Here is a 20512-nt window from a genome sequence, read left to right as displayed (position 1 = left end):
AGCTGGGGGTACCTAATAAACTGGCAACTGACTGTGCTGTACACATACACAACATACACAGTACTGAAGCTTTAACAAGACTTTTATTAAACATTGAAATTGTGGCATCAGTGAATGTGCAGCGTGTTTCCACTTTCGTGTCATTCTTCCAGCCTGTGGGCTCCGTCCTGTCACCGTTTTGTTCTTCAGGTGTCCACAACAGCTTCAGGAGTTACCAAGCTGCTGCTGCTGTGTCTCCAGTTATACCTTTTCCTACTTTCCACAGCGACCCTGAAGTGTTTCACCTGTAATGTGAGCAAGAAATGAGGCACAAATCCACAAGGTTTGCCTGAGGCTCAGCTCGAGCTCCAGCTGTTGCACTAACAGTCAGTGTCTTTACAGTCAAAGACTAATTTCCCTCTTGTGTAGGTTTGTTGTGAAACAGTGGCTAACAACAAACCTACAAAGGACTCCTAGAGGGTCTTTGGCTTTGTTGTTAGTGGAACAGCTCAAGCTGAGCCTCAGGCAAACGGTGACCTTGTGGATTTGTTTGGTCATTTCTTAACAGCATGGTCACATCCTGGGTGAAACACTTCAGGGTCACTGTGGACAGAAGGAAAAGGAACAAGTGAAGGCACATCAGCAGCTGGAGAAGTCCTGAAGCTGCTGTTGGAGCCTGAAGACCAGTGTGGTCCTCAGTAACCACACCCTGGCAGCTGGTGACAGGAGAGATTCAACAACTACATGTTAAAATGTGACAGTCATTTTAAAAGAAACAACCAAAATACTAGAAACAGCTCTGAGCACAGCAGCAGCACAAAGATCCTAATCTGTTTCTCAACACAAACTGTATCACCTTCCTGGGTGAGGATTACACTGAGTCCATGTCAGCTGGGTGGACCATCATCAGAACTGAACTCCCTGAAGAAAAACAGCTGTAGGCATTTAAAGACGACAAACTGACAAAACGACAGCCATCAGAATAAAACTATACACAACTATGATGTGATTTCAAGGACTTCAGATTCTGTGTTAAATTACTGCACAGACCTCAGGTCCTTGGAACCACACAGCTAAAACTGTCACAACAATGATGTGAGTAAATAGAAACTGACAGGCCTCATGCAAAGCTGGAATCTGCAGCCTCAGTCTCAGGCCTCTAAACTAGAATTTGTACAACTTACTAAACATAGCAATGACAATTTCGTGCCCTTGTGCGTTGTACACAGTACTTTCTATGCAAGTGCACTAAGTTTCACCTGTATTCTCTCTACTGTACATGCTTGAATTGTAAAAAGAGCCAGTGACTAAAAATCAAATATCTAAAATCATCAGCCAACACACATGTGAAGCAGCAGTGAAGCAGCAGTAGCTACGTGTTGGGGTGTCTGTCTGAGTAAATCAGGTCACTGTAGGGCACGTGCAGCTTCAGCACACAGTACCTGCGGTCTAGTTCCTTCTGATCAGATGTGACTGTGGCGTAAGGATTCGTCTCCTGTGAGGAAACAAAACAGACACAGAGATGGCGAAGAACAAAACCGTCACTAACGTCAGTCTTAATGTGCTGCAGGATCTTTACACTGATGTCATTTCATCTCATCTATAATCTGTAATAATGAATGTGCTGTTTGTTTACAGGCACATCAAAGCTGTGACGACACCAAACTGATGGTAAACAGCTTTTTATGTTATATATCTCCTATCATTCCCATCACTGATCAGTTTAACTAGTGATGCATCTGCCAAGTATTGTATTGATTGATCAGTGTGATCTTTTCTAACTGACCAATGTGGACTTGTTAGATTAAACTGCTTTGTGTCTTAGTGACATCTCACAATTAAATCACAACGAGAGGGGGAAGGGTACTCACAATCAGAGGTTTGGTTCTGGGTGTTGGGGGGTAAGATAGGAAGGTTCTGGTTCTGTGTGGGACTCTATGGTTTCCATAGGAACCTTCACTGGAGGGGGGGCGGAGCTGCTGGGCTGTGTGACAAAGAGGAACCAGTGGGCATGCACGACAAACTGGGAGCTTAAAGGATGAAGACGGAAACATTCTGTATTTTGTTATTGTCCAACACATGATTCATCATCCACCACTAAAACTAGTCCCCAACAAATGCAGCTACCTCCTGACTGTTTACATAAAGACAGGACTATAACTATTAACTAACTATTTAAACAGCATCTCATTCAGTTTCTACTGCTCCTTTACTCCATGTGGCTGCAGAGATTTGTTGACAATAACAAAAGTACAGACAGGCACAAACACGACAACACAAACCCAAAGGTCATCTTTAGTTCTGACCTTTGGCTGAGGACAGAAGTGTTAAACAGTGGGAGGGACAGGCAGAGGACGGACACACACAGAGACTGTAGAAAGTGTTATACAGTGCCTTTTCAGCAACACTGTGGGACAGAGAGGAGAAACAAACAGTATTAGTCAGAAAACAAACCCAGGAACGACACACCCACAACAGATCGAGAGACGTTTAAATACAGCAAGATAAGACACTTTGCAGGTCACAGAGTGTGTGTGTGTTTAATTTTCCCTCACCTCCTCATCGCTCTCCGGCTCTGCCACCTTCTTCTCTCTCTTCTTCTTCTTCTCATCCTCCTTCTTCTTCTTGTCTTTGTCTGGCAGGATGTCGTCCAGCCAGGCCAGGTCGTGTTGTGAGAACATCAGATCCAGCAGCTTCCTCACAACCATCAGCCCCAGAATCTACACACAGTGGAAAGATGGTAAAACGAGGAGTCGAGCGTTGATCAAGATCTGCATGAAGGCTGCTCTACGGCAAACATGCTAGTCCACAAAACACTTAGTGCCTTTCTCCTGTGCAGTGGACAAACTGGAAGCAGCACTTAGAACAAAAAAGGCCCGATGCTTCCATGGATCCATGTTATTAAAGGACTGTACTGACATTACATTTGCTTTCTTAGCATTAAAACTGGAAGCAAAGCCACTAAGTGTATTTTGTGTAGGACCTGTAAAGAGCCACAGCCACAGAAAAGCTCAGTGTGTACTAATAAATGCACTTTGAGATCCTTGTGTGTTTAAAGCTCAGTGATCAGTTTGTCTATTTATCTGTTTACAGACTCACTTGCTAGAATTTCCTCTTTGAAGGACAATTAAAGAATCTTGAATTCGTATCATTTCTTCACAGGTCTCACCTCCACAACTGTGTTCACCAGTGTCTTTTAATTGTTACTGAGAATAATAAAGGCTGCACAAAAGGTCTGATGAATTGTGTTCTGTGTAAACCAGATCAGGTGTTAGCACATAGCTCCTCTCTCCTGACAATGTGGTGATTTGTGTGATGGGTCTGAGAAGTTGTGCATCTAAACCTGGGGCTTTGTTAAGTATCAAACTGATTACAGTGAATGCACAGTTAAAGACTCACCATTACTGGGAAGATGATGGCCAGGAACGTGGACTTGAGGATCCAGAGGACAGCCAGGCAGATGATCTGGACGAGGGTGAAGAGATGGACACGTCTCAGAGGAACGTGACGCAGGAAGGAGAAGTCAGGCTGGTGTTTGGGCGGCATCAGATACAACTTGATACGCTCCCAGAACTAGAACGGAAAGAGACTGTGATTTAACTCTGAAACAATCTGTCGATGTCCTGGAGTTAAATATGGATATATGAACATAATCTTCAGTCCACCTGGATACCGCTCAGAGACGCCACTCCCATGTAGAGGAAGACTCCGTACAGGACCGGCATGGGGATGTACTGAATCAAACAGAGCAGCAGGAAGTGAAAATGTAAAATCAAATCGACAGAAACAGGTGAAATCTTCAGTGAGCAGGAGTCTCAACTGCAGACTGACCTGGAGCACAGGAGCCAAGAAGATGGAGAGTCCAGTCAGAACAAAGACCAGAATGCCCGTCAGCCTCTGCTCCCTGGACCAGTCATGCAGGTTTTTATGGATGAACAGTGGAAGAAACAGTCAGTACAGAGGGAACGTTCTTAGGTTTCTCTCCTCTTGGTAAAACACCAAAGACGCAGGTGAGTGGATGTTTAATTCAGCGTCAGGACGGTCTTACCTGACTCCCAGGAACTGTGGCTGCTCCCCGGGGGCACTGCACTCGCTCTCCATCTTCAGAGAGTCGATGTGTGCGATGGAGATGACGGTAGCTGCTACGTACCAGGGCAGGCCCATGAAGGAACACGCAGCCATCAGTACCCCCACCCAGAACAGGTCCAGGTGGTAGCCACAACCTTTCTGCAAGTCAAGTACAAGATCTCTCCTGATTTTTCTCACCCCCCATGAATCTGAAAACTATACCACACTGACAAAATGTTCTTTCTAAAAAATAATAGTAATGTACTATGACATTTAAAAGTGATCTAGTTAAAGTAAAGTGATGCTGAGTCATGTCTGATATTTCTTTAGCCTGACTGGTTTTCACACCTTCAGTTTGTTTTCCTTGCGGTTGACGATGACCGCGCTGATCTGCTGGTCCATGAAGATGAGGATGGTGACAAGGAGGGCGGGAACGGAGCTCGCCAGATACCACCACCACGAGTTCTTACCGAACGGCATCACCAGCCAGCCGCGGTCAGGACGCGTCGGCTGACCACACACAGGACAATTTAAAGAAATATATAACAAAACGTGCGCAGCAGAATGCGTGAACACACAACTAAAGAGTCACATGCATTACACATCTATGATGGTAAAAGTACCACAACATACTACTAAGCATGCAGTGGTGAAAAGTATTCAGATCATTTACTTGAGTAAAAGTAGCAACTTTCAGACATCAGAAATTCACTTTTCACCACTGCTGGATTACACACACACACACACACACACACACACACACACACACACACACAGAAGCTCTGTACTGACTTTAACACACAAATCAAATACCTTGAACTCAGTTGGAACGATTAGTTTGGGTGTGTCTAAGCCGATCAACATATCCAGACCCACAAAGGACATGATTGACATGAAGATGGCAAAATCACTGATTAGCTTCCTCAGCTACACACACAAAGACACACACACACATCAGGACAAACAAAGGTGTGTGTATATCACAGAGGGGAAGGGAAAGAAATAAAAAAGGTGCATACATAAAGAAATGAGCAGAAAAAAGAGATTCTGTCAAAATCATTGCACAAAATCTGCACAAAATCCAAAGTCAGATTATAAAAGGAGGAAAAATACCATCCTTAAGGAAAGAAAGCTGAAGAGCAGGGACATAAATTGTAGGGAATGAGGAAACAGGTATTTAGGGAGGACTGGACCTTGATCTCAGTGGGCACGTGCAGTTTGGGGATGTCCAGCTCCAGCAGGAAGTCCAACCCACAGAAGACCAGGATAGAAATGACGATGGCAAAATCACTGATCAGGGTACGGAGCTGATGCATATTTGGAAAAGCAGAGGAGGAGAGAACATGGAGCAGACACTGGTACAGAAATGGAAGTCTAATGGTGCTGGTTTGGGTGAGGAGACAGAACTTTGTTTAATACTGCCCCAAACATTACAAGAATCCAGCATTTACCATGCAGGGTGGGAGCATCAACAACTCTCAAAGCCATCATGGGACAAGTCTGGATCAGTTGTGTCTAAAGCTACCGATGTCTCACCTTTGTTGGGAAGTAGCGGCTGAACTTGAACTTCTTCAGGGAAACAGTCATGGAGTAGGTGCCAAAGAAGAGGATGAAGGACATGAGGGCCAGGTCGGGAACGTACTTACAGGAGTTCCCCAGCAGCGAGCCACCGTATTTCACACAGTCCTTCTTACTCAGCTGAGTCCAGTCCAGGTCTGTCAGGTTGAACTACAAAGAGACGACGAGGATGGAAAGAACAAAGTAAAGGACGAGGAAAAACAGACAGGAAAAAAGAAAAAAAGGCAAATTTAAATCTGTTTTCATGACACCTAAATGAACTTTTTCCAATCAGGTATTGTTCATTTTTCTGAACCAGATGTATTTTTCAGAGACCTGACATACAGTAAATCACAAATTCATAGCATCTCTCTGTGATGCACAAGGCAACTCTAGTACATAGCAACCATAGCGCATAGCAACTCTAGTACATAGCAACCATAGTGCATAGCAACCGCCAACCTGCTTGTTCATCAACATCGCTCGCATTCACAAAGTGGCCTGAGTCAAATCCCGGGCCTGAATCAGTTTTTCCGTCCGCCCCTTGTGTGACTGAATGTGTAAGAACTGTGTTTCTGTGTGTGAAGTGTTTTTACCGTCAGCTTGACAGACATAAACTAACTAAATGCACCAAATACAGACATGAAACCTAAAAACATTGATGTAACCTTAATGGGGACATGGGTCATGCTTGTGTCTTAGAGTCGGTGTGGATCGACATCACATAAAACAAAGGTCTGTCTGCTCGGTTAGATGCACAAGTCAATTGGTCTTTTAAAGGATGATGATTATCTTACCACAGAAAAACTAGAACACAAGGCACCACCTCTATCCAACATAATAGTGTAAAAATTGTTTATTCTCCACTTCTGCCATTTTCCTCTGTTCAGCTGCTCATCCTGTCACTGTGTTTCTGCAAACAGCGACGTCACTAGATCCAACTAATCAATAAATTCATGTTGCCAACTATGTGGATGATTGAATTTTATGAATATTGATTAGTTGTGGCAGCTGTGAAATATTCCTCACGTTCAATAGTTTAGTGTTTTTTCAGGAAGGAAAGAAATACCTTCATATACAGTGATCAGAAAGGAAAATATGTCTTAGTATGACATGTCATTAAAATAATATAACATGGGAGAAAAAATGTGTGAAATTATGTGACTTACAGGATGAAACTGGAGATGCTTTGGTGTTTCATCACTTACCAGCAGAGTCATGTTGTCGTCTGAGGGCGGAGCTGAAACATTCAACAGAACAGATGCTAAAAACACAACAGAAAAATAAACGATTGAGTAACATGGCTGATAAAACGTCTCTTGTTCAGTTACACTGTTAATGCTGGTTTCAGTCTGAATGTCAGACTGCAGCACAATTGGCCCCGACTATATCCAGCCCACATTACTGTTTCTCCAGTGTGACAGCAGGGTGTGTAACATGTAAACTTACTTTTTCACACAGCATCCAAAATGAGGCAGAAACAGACAGAAACACAAATCATCACTTTGATAAAGACTAAAGATGATACATGAGAAATATCTCCTTTATTAAACTCAGTGTGTGGTTTTCCTGACTGTGTTTCAAATACTTATAATACTCATGGTGACGATAAGAGAAAATGTCAAGTCAATTTGTGATTTTAGGGGCAGTTATTGAACAGTGATCTGTCTAGTGAACACCGTGCCCTTTACATGTCTCTCTGTGGACAGAATGAGCCCTAAGGTTTTCTTTAGCGAGCTTTAGTCGTGTTAGTGCACGACTTTTCCAAACTTCCAAACAGAGGCAGGCTGCTTGTTTCCAATCTGAAGTCTAATCTAACCCAACTAGGCTCTGGATCCTGGTCACTTTAAAAAAGAAAGCAAATGTGTCCAAGATGCTCCAGTTACAGCAGCAAACATCTGGCAGCATAAGCTCTAAATATTTTATAGGCCATTTAACAACATGTAGGTGGGAATTATGTACGTGATCACACTCAGTCATAACAAAACAGAACATGTAAAGAGAAAGAGAGTTTGAAGTCTCACCCTGGTCTGGAGCGATGCATTCACATTTGTAGGCCGTTATGTAGTCAGGCTTGAAGCCACGGTTGATTGGATAATACTTAAAGGCTTCTACCTGTGAGAAACAAACGCCGTTTTCATTTGCACGACTAGATACTGTCTCTTACGTACCAGCAGGGTTAACGTGCAGACGCTCACGACGACGTGACCCACCATCTTCTTAATGGCATCAGAGACGAAGATGAAGGAGATGAGGCTGGAGAAACCCTCCTCTGTGAAGCGAGTCATGTACTTGATGATGTAACTGGCATCAGAGACCACCAGGACAAAACACTGCAGGCATGAATGAAGGCCAATCCACAGACGCAGCTCCATGTAGTCTATCTCATTGTCCCTGTGAAGACAGAACAGCTTAGAGCAATAAGGGCCTGGGTCTTATCAGGTTGTCTGTGACGTATATTTCGTCTCGTCACCTACTTGCTGAATTGATAAAGCAGTTTTTCGAAGATGAGAATCGGCCCAGTAGAGCTGAGGATGATGAGCGGCTGTCCACCAAACATGCAAAAAACTGTTCCCGCTAAAGCAGTGCCAAGGAAACTCTCCATCACACCCTGAGAGAAAAACAAGACGCCAGTTTGTGCAAAATGAAAAACAGGTTGGAGCTTTTTTTTTTTTTTTTTTTTTTGGACCGGTTCATTTTGCTGCATTGAGAAATAAAGACCTGGTAATTGTCAGTGGCATCTCCTAGCAGTCCTCCAAAGGTGATGGCATTGGTGATGCAGCCCAGGTAGATGAAGAGCACAGCAGAGATGGACTGGATATGGAAGCCATCGTAGATATCGCTACAGAACCACGGGATCTTCCTTTTAATGTCCAGCCATAATCCACCACAAAACCTATTAAAACACGGTGGAGGACACTGCTAAGGACCTGGATTTAACTGCACACAGTGACACGTAACAGTCCTCTCCGATTAGCGTACCTTCCAGTGAACTTCAGCTCCTCCCCGAGCTCATGTGGAGCTGGAAGCTCTTCATCTTCCCCTCCAGCCGCCCCCCCAGCTGAGCCATTCATCTGACCCAGCTCATTCAGGTTCAGCACCGACTTCCTGCAGGAAAGACAACAACCTCTAAATGTACATGGCCTTTTGGACACATTTCAGTCTGGTTCAGCACAGCACAAACACAGCACCGATATCTATTATTCAACTAATACATGTAGGTCAAAAAAATAATAACGGTCCTTATCACGGTTTATTCTCTTCCTGTGTATTGTGTTTTTCACTGCTCTTCTAAGCAGGTCCTAACAAATAAACGTAACTTTCCTAAAGATAATACAAAGAGGCTCTGATCGTATTTAGTTCATGCACGTGCCTCATTTCAGCTGATGGAACCTTCTTGGGAGGTTCGATGCGTATTTTCGGGTCCCATTCCCCTGGGGGGAGGACAATGACCTCATCCAGAAACTCATCAACACCTGCGATCAGGTCTTCACGGTCCCTCGCTTTGTAGGCAACATCACTGAACAGCTGGCACGACAAAGAAAATGAAGTCAAAGCAGGAAATGTTAAATGATGCATGAGCGTGATGGTTCCAGCGACTTACATCGTCCACCATGAGGGTAGCGATAGCTCTGCCGATCTCATTATAGGACTTGGTTTTGCCATGAGGACCCAGCAGGATGAAGAGAAACCTGTGAGAACAGAAAGTTAAAGTGCTAAAAAATTCAAAGACACATATTTCTAGAGAGAAACATAAATGGAGACGACGGAGGAACCCACCTGGTCGGCACAGGGACCTCAGTGAGGCCTCCCAGAGTCGTGGCCTGAGCCAAACGTACAAAGGAGACGAAAGGCTTGTCCAGAAAATCCACCTCACCGATCAGAACGTTGGACGCTTCAGCATCACGAGGAATCTTCTTCATGAACTTATTTTTCAGCTGGAAGAAGCAGGCAGTGATGGCGGAAGAGAGAACATTAATAGAAATTAGTAGCCTTTGTTAGACATGTTCTAAGCTTTGGTAAAAATGGTTTTACATGTTAACTGTTCTACTTAGATCGAAGCAAAATAACAAAGCAACACTACTACACACCTGCTCACAACAGGCAAAAAGAAAGATGATTGTGACACCACTCTCCTTCCAATTCTTACATCCACCTCACTGATTACTACAAATACATGGCTGTAGACTTCTTGTTCAAACAGTATAAAATCACTCAGCCGTCCTCACCAAGGAGCCACGTGGCCGTGGAGTGGTGGGTGCTTAAATTAAAACCTCCTCATAATCTGTTAATGCTGCTTTCAGAGTCAACTCACCAACTGGTCCCCTTTCATGCTCTGCTAACATCCTGGTTCTAAACAAGCATAAACAAGACATTTCAATCTCATGAACTATGAAGTGATTTAGGGAAAGTCTAACCACAGCTGCAGCAGGTCTGTAATGACTTTACTCTTTTATAATCCTCCAGCAGGCGCCGCATGTTATGACATGATGTACTTCACTGTACGAGTGTGCTCATTGGTCAGATCAAAGGAAGCCGGAGGCGCCTGCTTTCATGAGCAAGTAATTAAACCAGACTCACAGGGTCACATGTTTGTGGTTATTTCTTACTTCAAAGTTCTTTTACCCGACTGACAAAACACACACACACACACAACAAATGACTGCTGCTTTCTACCAAACCTCAACTTGCTGCACATTTCAAAAGGAAAAGGAAGAAGGTCAGTGAAACTTTTATATTCTTCACTGTCACAGTTCACAGAGGCTCAGAGTGCTGCACACGAACCCACAATCATAAGTAGCGACACACATACAGGTACAACATTAGCCAACAAGTTTCCACCTTAAGCCTCATGGGTTTGTGGATCAGAGGGATTTAGAGGTTCTGACACAAACCCTCTAAATTAAGGCTCAACTTTTCATAGACAAACACAGCAACATGCAAAACAGTAAAAGGGAGACATTACACACACAAGGCAGTTTACTTATCGAGCAGAGTGAAGAGTCACCTGTTCTGTGCTCGGTGTGTCTGAAATATCATTCATGCTTCGGCTCTGGGCATTATCTGTAAATGAAACACAGACTTCATTTATACAATATGCCAAAAAACAATAATAGTAATATCTTTGTTCAGCAAATGAAAGTAAACACAAATTTTTATCACCTTTAATAAATTACAGTCAATAAAAGTATTTACAATGTGTGCTACAAATTCTAAATGACCAGCTGTTTCTGTGGAGGATTAAATTTCAATGAGTCACTTCACTTTTTTCCTCAAAGTAGTTTGGAACAAATAAAACCTAATATAGAGACAGAATAAGAACATACCACAGAGCCCCCCAAAAAATCCTGTTATAATCCCCTTTGCACCAATGGACCCAAATGCAACAGCACCAGTTCACACAATGGGACCCAAATCTCTTAAGTAAACACAAGCTGTCCAGCACATGGTATGCATGGTGAGTATATGCACACACAAAGCCATCTGAAGTGTAGGAGTCCTGCAGTAGTCTGGGGTTAGTTGGTGTCAGTGTTGATTAAAGACAGACAAAAGCAAAGAAAGTGAGTCTAATATTTAGTGTGTCTGTGGTGGGGAAAGTACTTCAAGTACTTTGGGAAAAGAAAATGTAGCGGAGTAGTAGTAAGAAGTACTAAAGTACTTCAATGATTAAAATGGAAATAAAATTAGGGGGGAGCTCATGGTGCATGTGTGTGTGTGCAGGTGTGTTTGTGTTCAGACTCACGCAGGCGGCCAAGGCTGCTTGACTGCCGGGAGCGTAGGTCTTCTGTGGAGCGGTGGATCCCAGAGGCTGAACTAGTGCTACGACTCAGACTAACCTGAGGACTACGGTCTGACCGAGCAGCAGCAGCAGGAAGTGTGAAAACAATGAGCACAGAAGAGGTGATTTTTAAAAGTGAAACAGGTGGTGATCAACATGACGGAAAACAAACTGAAGCAATAGGACGTAATTGGAAGGTTATTGGTGATTTGTAGTTGAAAACAGAGAGCGCGCACACACACACACACACTTACTGGAGGCAGTGTTGGAAGACTTTCCTAGGTCTGCCAGTGAGCGGTGGATTGGCTTCTTGGTCTGGTGACGGTGCTTCCTGAGTAAAACAAAGCTGATCTTCTCCTTCAGATCCGGAGGGATGAGACCGTCCTCTATCTGCCGATCCACAATCTCATCTAGGATCAGAATTTTTTCAGCTCAGTTGAATTTACATGAACAATTGACTTTGCATGGATTTGACCATTTACTACAAGTCAAATAACCACACTTTACCATTGCATATCACAGGTTTCAACAGTGTTTTCCTATTTTCCAAGAGGCCACTTGGTTCAAACTTAGTTCAGGACAGTAGGAAAACAGATTTCAAATCAAGACATGACCCCTCCTTGACTCGTTTCTTGGAAAGCTTGAAGCTGTTCAGTAAACTCAAACAGTATGCAGACTAAATCTGTATCTGTGCAGAACCTGGTCCTACAATGCAAGTCACAAAGGAAAAGAGAGAGACCACTGGCTATAAACATTTTAAAAATAAAACTGAATAAAAACAAAGTGGTGGTGAAACAACTCCAGGAAATATAAATCATTGGACATCTACTATTGTTAAAACTGTGCTAATCAATATGCCCCAGTTCTACAGAAATCCGTGGACTCACCCACAATCTGTGGTAGTGAGTAGCCCTCCAGGTCGAGCAGAATGCTTCCTGTCTGCAGACAGGTCCTGAGCTCAAACAGGCTGTGGAGGGTCAGCGTGGACACATGAGGCTTGCTCCATCTTTCTCCTCCCTCCTCCACCTTCTCCTCAAACTTCACCCACCTACAGAGAAAGGGGGGGGGAGAAGCTTGGCCCTTGAAGTCACTAAATAAAGTGTCATATGTGAGTGTTTAAAGAGAGGCAGGTTTTGAAGTGCCAACCAGCAGGACGCTGTTATGTGATTTAAACGGTCTTCAGGCCCATGTGGCCCTGTCTTCCAGCAACAAAGATGTCTCAAAACTTCCAAGCCCTAAATCCGATCAAATGTGACCCCAAAATCCTGAACTAATGAAAGCTGACGCACTGACGCCTGAGAGTGTGAGTGTGTGTGTGTGTGTGTGTGTGTGTACCTTGCGGACTCTTTCCACTCTAATTCCCCCCCCCTCGTGCTGTAGTGTGTCCATTTCAGTGAATATTGTGGGTGTTGGGGAGCCGTCATCCTCCCCCAGTATGTGGCGCAGCCGCTCTGCAGCAGGGGACACTACAGGGAGAGAGAGACACTTTCAGATTTCAATTAAAACCACATTTGAGCCATCACACGTGGAACCAGTGTAAACCAAACTGACAAAAACTACAACAACCATGTTAACTGCTCGATGTAATTGTGCATTCATGGTCCCCAGAGAGAGAACTGCAAGGACCAAGTCTGGATTTTACTCTAGCACCACTATCGGCGCAAAGGTTTCACCTGTCCAGTGAAACTACTTGAGCTTCAAGTTCCTTTACTGCAGCACAGACAACCCACTTTAATAAACAAATGTGCAGAACAGGAAAAACGTCTGTTTGCCATAGATCATATCCTTGTCCACATCCTCAAAAATAACAACACAAACAGCCAAAACTCCATTGTCAAACACCACGGTCTAAAACGCTCTGTTCCTCCCATCAGCAACACCTGAAACTGGCCTTTGGCTATATGGCAACACAGCTCCCCCTAACGGTGAGAGCGTCACTCATACAGCATTAAAAAATAAAAACAGCTCTTATAATTTTATAAAGAAAATACTCAGCTCCACGTTGCTGACTGATCACCAATGATGATGCCTCTGTTCTATAAGGGCTGCATTATTTTTTAGAAAACAGTCCTACCAATAGTCTCTGGTGATATTATAAACCCTGGTCCAGTCGTTCATGGTTCTCAGAAGATGTAGTAGATCTGTTGATCCCCTGACCTCGACTCAAGATGATGGTATTTGTAGTTTACAGGGAACTCAATTTATTTGTATAGCACCAAATCACCACACAATCATCTCAAGGCATTTAAAAAAAAAAAAAAAAACCCAACAAATCCCTTATGAGCAGCACTTGGCGAAAAACTCCCTTTAACGGACGAAACCTCCATCAGAACCAGGCTCAGTTTGGGCGGCCACCTGTATCGACCGGTTGGGGTGAGTGGATAGAGGAGAGAGAACAGAACAACAACAATAAACAAACAAACACTGTGCAGGTTGGTGGGACCAGTAACTGCACAACAGCAATATACAGCTCCAGGACCAGGGACACCTGGCAGTCTAGGCCTATAGCACCATGACTAAGGGCTGGTTCAGGGTCACCTGAGCCAGCCCCAACTATATGCTTTGTCAAAGAGGAAGGTTTTAAGTCTAGCCTTATAAGTATAGAGAGTGTCTGCCTCCTGAACCCAGACTGGGAGCTGGTTCCACAGGAGAGGAGCTTGATAGCTAAAGGCTCTGCCTCCCATTCTGCTTTTGGAAACTCAGGGAACCACAAGTAGACCTGCACTCCATTGGGATAATATGGTACTATGAGGTCTTTAAGGTATGAAGGAGCTGGATCATGAAGGGATTTGTATGTGAGGAGCTAATACAGGACAAATATGATCTCTCTTGGCAGTTCAGAGATTTAGATGAAAGAGACGCTGATATTTAATAATTTACATTTGACTGTTCTATCATTTTTATAAATAACTCCTTTTGTGTTAACTCCTGATTTATATGATTTAAATGTTGGAGGAGCAGAGAGTTTCTATGGGGTTTGGGGGGTCACAGCTCTAAGAAAACTGCCCCACTCTAGACCTGGACCCAACCTCAGACTTTAGGTTGGCTAATAAACTGGGCCAGACTTCTAGAGATGAGAGCAGCACCATCCAACGTGGGATGGATGCCGTCCAGACCAGGTTTTCCCCAGAAAGTGGCCCAGTTGTCTGTGAAGCCCATATCGTTTCTTACCGTATTTCCGATTAGCCTTAGCCAGTAGCTTCGGGTCGGACTCGATGTGGCCCCGGGAACCAGTGGACTGTGGCCGCTGGAGTCTCCAAATTCACGTTTCTGACTGTGGAGCTGCCAATTACCAGAGTCGGTTTCTCAAAACCGGTTAGAAACATGAACAGGCCGGTGATAATCCGCGGGCTTCTGCTAACGGGGCTAACCGCTAACGGGCTAACCGCTAACAGGCTAACCGCTAACAGCCTAACCGCTAACGGGCTAACCCCTAACGGGCTAAACGCTAACGGGGCTAGGCTAGCTGAGCTAACTGGGAGGCTAACGAGCTATAAATCTGGAAATAGCAACAAGTGCCGGACAAAAAAGACGGTACTTGACTAGTGCCGGGATATAGGACGGTTTATGAGCTGTTGTACAGTGAATGTAGTTAGTTTTTAGGTGAGTTAGCCTGGAGCTAATCTGTGAACGAGCTGCACAGAAACACAACACAACGCACTAAGGAAGCGAATTCGCTTACACCGGAAACACGTCCCCAGGCAAACCAGGCGCGCGCACACACGCATATGTGTGTGTGTGTGTGTGTGTGTTGGATTTAACATGGAGGTCAAAGATGAGGTCAAATGTTGAAGTATCTTTTCCCTGCACTTTTATTGGGCAGAGTAAACGCTCTCACTTTTTTCCTTTGGCTCAGTTTATTACTGCAGTACTGCAGAGGATAATCCCCAAAGAGCAGAGTGGTGGTTAAATGTGACAAACGCCCTTTGTCAGGGCAAAGCCCTGGAAGGTTACAAATGAGACAATGTGCTTTAAATCACCAGGCCAATAAAGACACCAGAGGAGGATTGTTTTACTCAGCCAGAGATTACAAAGAGCCATGTCTAATCTAAAAATCCCTTTCCCCTCTTTTAACAAGCAAACAAGGGACTCGGCTCCTGTAATGACTATTAGACAGCACTGTGTAATCTATCAACCTGCACCTTTCTAATTTAACTGAGCAGATCAATATCCATTAACATCCAAGCCTGGAGGCGTAGCTCACTTGCATCCCAACACAGTCTTTGTGTGTGTGTGTGTGTGTGTGTGTGTGTGTGTGTGTGTGTGTGTCAGTCAACTCCAAATGTCCTGCTGCTCAAAAAAAATAAATAAATAAAATAATCCAGTCAATACCTGAATAAACTGACAGGGAGGGTCCCCAAGACTCATGTGACAGTCGTACAATCGTAATCAACGCTTCCACTTAGAGGAAACAATTACATAATCTGTGTTAACTACAGCGCTGTGCAAAATTATAACACAACACAATGTTCCACAATGCACCGACACGAGGAATCAGCTGCTGTTTCCATTCCTGCGTCAGCTGTGTCACATTAGGTCAAGTCACATCCCACAGAGCGAGATCATGAAAACACAAAACCACACTGGCCTGTAGTACTTTAACTTCTTAGTTGACTTCTCTAAACATAGGTTCATCAGGATCAATAAGCTTCTGTGATTGGTTTCATGTAAAACAAACATCTGTGCCGACCATACAGAAAACACTAGGACACACTAGCTGCATGAGCTTGTATGTGGTCTGGGTTAGGGTTCTTACAGCTGCTGGTGACCTCTCCTTGAAATTCCACATCATATTAGTAGCTAGAAACTTTGTAGTAGAAAATCCATGCACCAGTGCCACATACAAAACCTTTACTGGCTTTTAATAAGCTGTTTTCTTTCTGAATATTAAAAATAGACATATATTAAACCTGCCACAACAGTATGTTATGTTCCGTCTCCCTGCATCCTTCCTGTGACGCATTTGGCAGCTACAGAAACTGACCGAACCAAAAAAAGCTACAAGTAGAGTCGATATCAGCCAAAAACAACTTTAAATTGATGCTAAAGTCAAGCTCCAGGTTTGTGAATGTGTAAAAACAGACCTGATGTGTTGTTTGGCTCAGACAATATATATTAATGTCATTTGTAAAATGGTAAATCAACGTTTAGCCACAATAGAGTGGGACCCAAGTTATTCTAAAATGGTCTCAAGTGGCATAACAATTAAAAAATAAGATTGAACTAGCAGAGTGTGGTGACAGTAGAAAGCAAAGGTTATGCTTCTTAACAGTGTTAATTCTCTCCCTTTGCCAACAGAATTAAAACAAACAGAATTACATTTAATTAGTATGTAACTTGTGACCCTTGGTTCTTCTCACAACACCATGAACATGCTCTCCTTTTTCAGGCTGTTCCTCTTTCCCCTGCTGTCACTTTTACCTATTTGGGAGCCCGGTAGGGTCCTGTGGAAGGCCATAGTCGAGTGAAAAGAGGTCCCAGGATCCTGTATGCTCACTGGATCCTCCGACCAGAAACACCAAGACCCAAAGCTAACTGCAGAGAGACCAGGTCTCCTGTGGGCTGGGGGGGAAAAAAAAAAAAAAAAGCCGCCTAGCTTCCTGTCCTCTTGTTGAGGTCGAGAGTCCTTAGCTCACCACTCCTCACTCCCCACCATGACAGAGGAGTGACATACTTTCACTCTTCACATATGTCCGTCCTTCACCTCGCTGCTTTACACACTGTCGTCTTTGGGTTTTATTCCACAGCCAGTTCTGCTATTTTAGCCAGTCATGTACAATTTGGTGAGTAACTGGTGTAAAACGTGTTCTCTAAGCTGTGGCTGAAATCCTGAAAAGCTCCAAAGCAGCAAAGAGCCAGAGGCTTTAGAGAGTTGACACACACCACAGGGCCCTCTAGTACTCTCTAGTACTCTCTAGTACTCTCTAGTACTCTCTAGTACTCTCTAGTACTCTCTAGTACTCTCTTCCCAGACGTTCCTGCACACACACATGACCACCAGCATAACTTCTACTGCTCTGATCACCCCTACAGTCCTTCAGCACCCTCCATCCACCTCACACCTGGGGTTTGATTTACAAATATGGTTTCAAACCTTACAGACAGAACAGGCATAGAAAAAACAACACACACACACACACACTCACACACACACACACACACACACACACACACACACACACACACACACACACACACACACACACACACACACACACACACACACACACACACACACACAGAGCTTGGAGTTCCTCAGCTCTAATCAGCTTACCAGCTTCAGACTTCACGGCCCCTTGGAAACAGGGACCGTGCTGCAAAATACTCATTACTCATTATAGGGTCTGAGGCTGTAAACAGACATCAGCATAGTAAGATGCTCACAAAAACATTAACAAGTGTCAGAAACTATTTATCAGGTAAGATGTTTTCAAAGTTACTGTCATTGCTTCTGCAGGTATTTGGTTATAAACCAAAGTACTGGACAAACTAGTATCCTCAAGGGCTAAATGAATGTTTGACCATCTCTCTTGTCAAACAGATTAATTTTTTTAATGTAAATATTTATAATCATGCTTCATAACTCCAACTGTTTTGTTTGTTTCTATTTCACTTTTTATTTCTTCGTCTTCTTGTAAAGTCATTTGTCAAGAAATGTGCTGTACATTGCTTTTATTATTTACTGCATCACACTGACTTCAGGGTCAGCAAGAATGAAAGGAAAGGTGGACAAGACAGTGGTGAGACCAGCAATGTTGTCTGGTTTAGAGACAGTGGCACTGAGACAAAGACAGGAGGCAGAGCTGGAGGTAGCAGAGCTGAAGATGTTGAGGTTCTCTCTGGGAGTGACGAGGATGGATAGGATCAGGAATGAGGACATCAGAGGGACAGCTCATGTTAGATGTTTTGGAGAAAAAGCCAGGGAAGCCAGATTGAGATGGTTTGGACATGTTCAGAGGAGGGACAGTGAATACATTGGTAAAAGGATGCTGAGGTTAGAGCTGCCAGGAAGGAGGCCTAGAGGAAGACCAAAGAGGAGGTTCTTGGATGTAGTGAAGGAGGACATGAGGATAGTTGGTGTGGGTGAGGAGGATACAGAGGATAGGGTTAAATGGAGGCAGATGATTGGCTGTGGCGACCCCTGAAGGGAGCAGCCCAAAGGAGAAGAAGAAGACACTGACTTCAGGAAGCTCAGGTTCTGACAGGTCGCTTTAGAAAGTTGATGTAGACAAGGGCACGATGCGATTCACAGCTTATTAGATGCGTAATCTCTGACCTGTAGGGTCGGCGTGCTCGTGACGCTCTGTGTTCCCCTCATCATCATCATCATCACAGTGCTCCTCCCTGTCCTGGTAAAATCCTCGGTGTGAGTGCTCACAGTGGGTGTGGCGGTCATAGTGTGTGTGTCGTGTGGCGCGTTCAGCCTCGCTGGCATAGGAGTGATGTCTGCGCCTTTTCCGTCTGTGGGAAACTGGAACACCAATGTAGACCTGGGCCTCTGAGAGACAGAGAGGACGTCAGTGCAGATACAGTCAGTGGAGTCTTGTGTAGCTGAAACCTGCACACACACACTGATGTTATGTGATTTTAAAAACACTGACATTCATCTGACTTTCTAAAGCTGCTTGAACTGAACCCAAGTCAATGGAACAAACCCCCATTTGACTGAAACTGGAATTAAACGGGGAATTTTTAGACATGAATAAATTGTACTGTAGGTCTCTGCAGTTATGGCCAATTTAATTTAAAAATCTGCTGCTGGGCACCTGGTTAACCTGATTATTCCCATAATGGATTATTACATGTGCCCAAGTTTGGATTTGGAGAATCAGAGTAAACTAATTAATGTGGGACTCTGCATCATTTCAGCACAGAATCAGCAGATATAACTGGGTCCCTCTTCGATAGATCACGATTAGTTAATAATCATTAAAATAATGAGCATGAGTGTCTCATGGTTTCACTTCCTCTTTACCACAGTCATTAACCTGTTTAACGAGTTTCTGTTTTTTCTCACCATCATCGTCGTCATAGCACCTGTGACCTCTGCTTCTCCCACGCTGCCAGTCATGATGTTCCATCCTGAAACACAAGGAAAAATGAGGAGTGAAACATTTAGTAGGAAAATATGGATGCTGGACGGACAGGAAGAGAGAGAGCAAGACAATCATCGCCCATGTTGTGATGCTGACACGTGAAACGAATAAATGACACTCTCCAAGTCCAATGTGTGTAGATTTCTTTGGCCAGGGAATCCTCCTGGCCTGACAGTGACTTCTGCTGTACCATGAGAGCTGCCAACCTCATCAGATCAATGGATGACAAGAGGAAAAGTCAATAGAAAAACCCAGCAGCCTTTTAGGACCAGGCTGCGGCTCAAAACAGGAACGCAAACGGAAACACAGGAATTCCCATCATTCCCACCAAAGTACTTCTGGACTGTGTGAAATCAGCTGTTTGGGAAAATTCATGGAGCATCACAAACACAAGACATGTCTGCAGAAACAGGCAACAGCTATAAGTGACACAACAGGCCATTTGTGTTATTGAATCTTTAAAACTTTATTTGACAACCAGTAATATCCTGCAATGGATTACAAACATTTTCCCAACCTGGCAACCCAAAATATTCCTCAGGGAGAGGTTGAGTATGAACAATCTAAGCTCACTGACATTATTTCCGGTTATTGTTGATATAAAGCACCAACCAAAGATTCACTCTCATTTCTTTCTGCTCCGCTAACATGCAGACATGTTTGTTACACAATAGTGAACTGATCACATTTCCCCCTGTGCACTAATCACGCATGTTCCTCTTTGTTTAACTGATCTGGGGGTGTATTATAAACCGATCAATAGATGTCAGTTCCGATCGCTTACTAGTTCCTGAAGCCTGATCACTGACTGTGAAGGACAGTCACATGAGAACACTCATGGATACGAGCACACACACACACGCACACGCACACACACACACGCGCGCGCACACACACGCACACGCATGCACACACACGCACACGCACACACACACACACACACACACACACACCTGATAATCACAGCTCTAAAGACAGAGCCTCCAGGTTATACTATTGAACTGCTGCTTATGAAGTACCTTTTTTTTTTTAA

The 20512-nt window shown here is 43.9% G+C and overlaps 1 protein-coding gene across 1 annotated transcript; it reads right to left on the bottom strand.

Moving 5' to 3' along the window:
- Positions 1 to 1365: 1365 nt before the first annotated feature.
- Positions 1366 to 19464, bottom strand: LOC113124198 (electrogenic sodium bicarbonate cotransporter 4). The gene is given in 27 exon segments (XM_074933688.1): positions 1366 to 1474; positions 1851 to 1963; positions 2535 to 2699; positions 3379 to 3552; positions 3645 to 3713; positions 3811 to 3883; positions 4028 to 4206; positions 4396 to 4557; positions 4861 to 4974; positions 5584 to 5775; positions 6813 to 6868; positions 7629 to 7719; positions 7818 to 7998; positions 8082 to 8215; positions 8326 to 8500; positions 8587 to 8712; positions 8978 to 9132; positions 9209 to 9296; positions 9385 to 9542; positions 10613 to 10668; positions 11348 to 11455; positions 11638 to 11793; positions 12271 to 12431; positions 12719 to 12750; positions 12752 to 12849; positions 18561 to 18881; positions 19401 to 19464. Coding segments are annotated over 26 exon segments (3399 nt in total). The 3' UTR covers positions 1366 to 1474; positions 1851 to 1852.
- Positions 19465 to 20512: the final 1048 nt, after the last annotated feature.

Source organism: Mastacembelus armatus, chromosome 12 (genome assembly GCF_900324485.2).
Source record: "Mastacembelus armatus chromosome 12, fMasArm1.2, whole genome shotgun sequence".
Lineage (NCBI taxonomy): Eukaryota > Metazoa > Chordata > Actinopteri > Synbranchiformes > Mastacembelidae > Mastacembelus > Mastacembelus armatus.
Note: the sequence above shows the minus strand (reverse complement) of the source record. Positions and strands in the feature narration are given on the sequence as shown.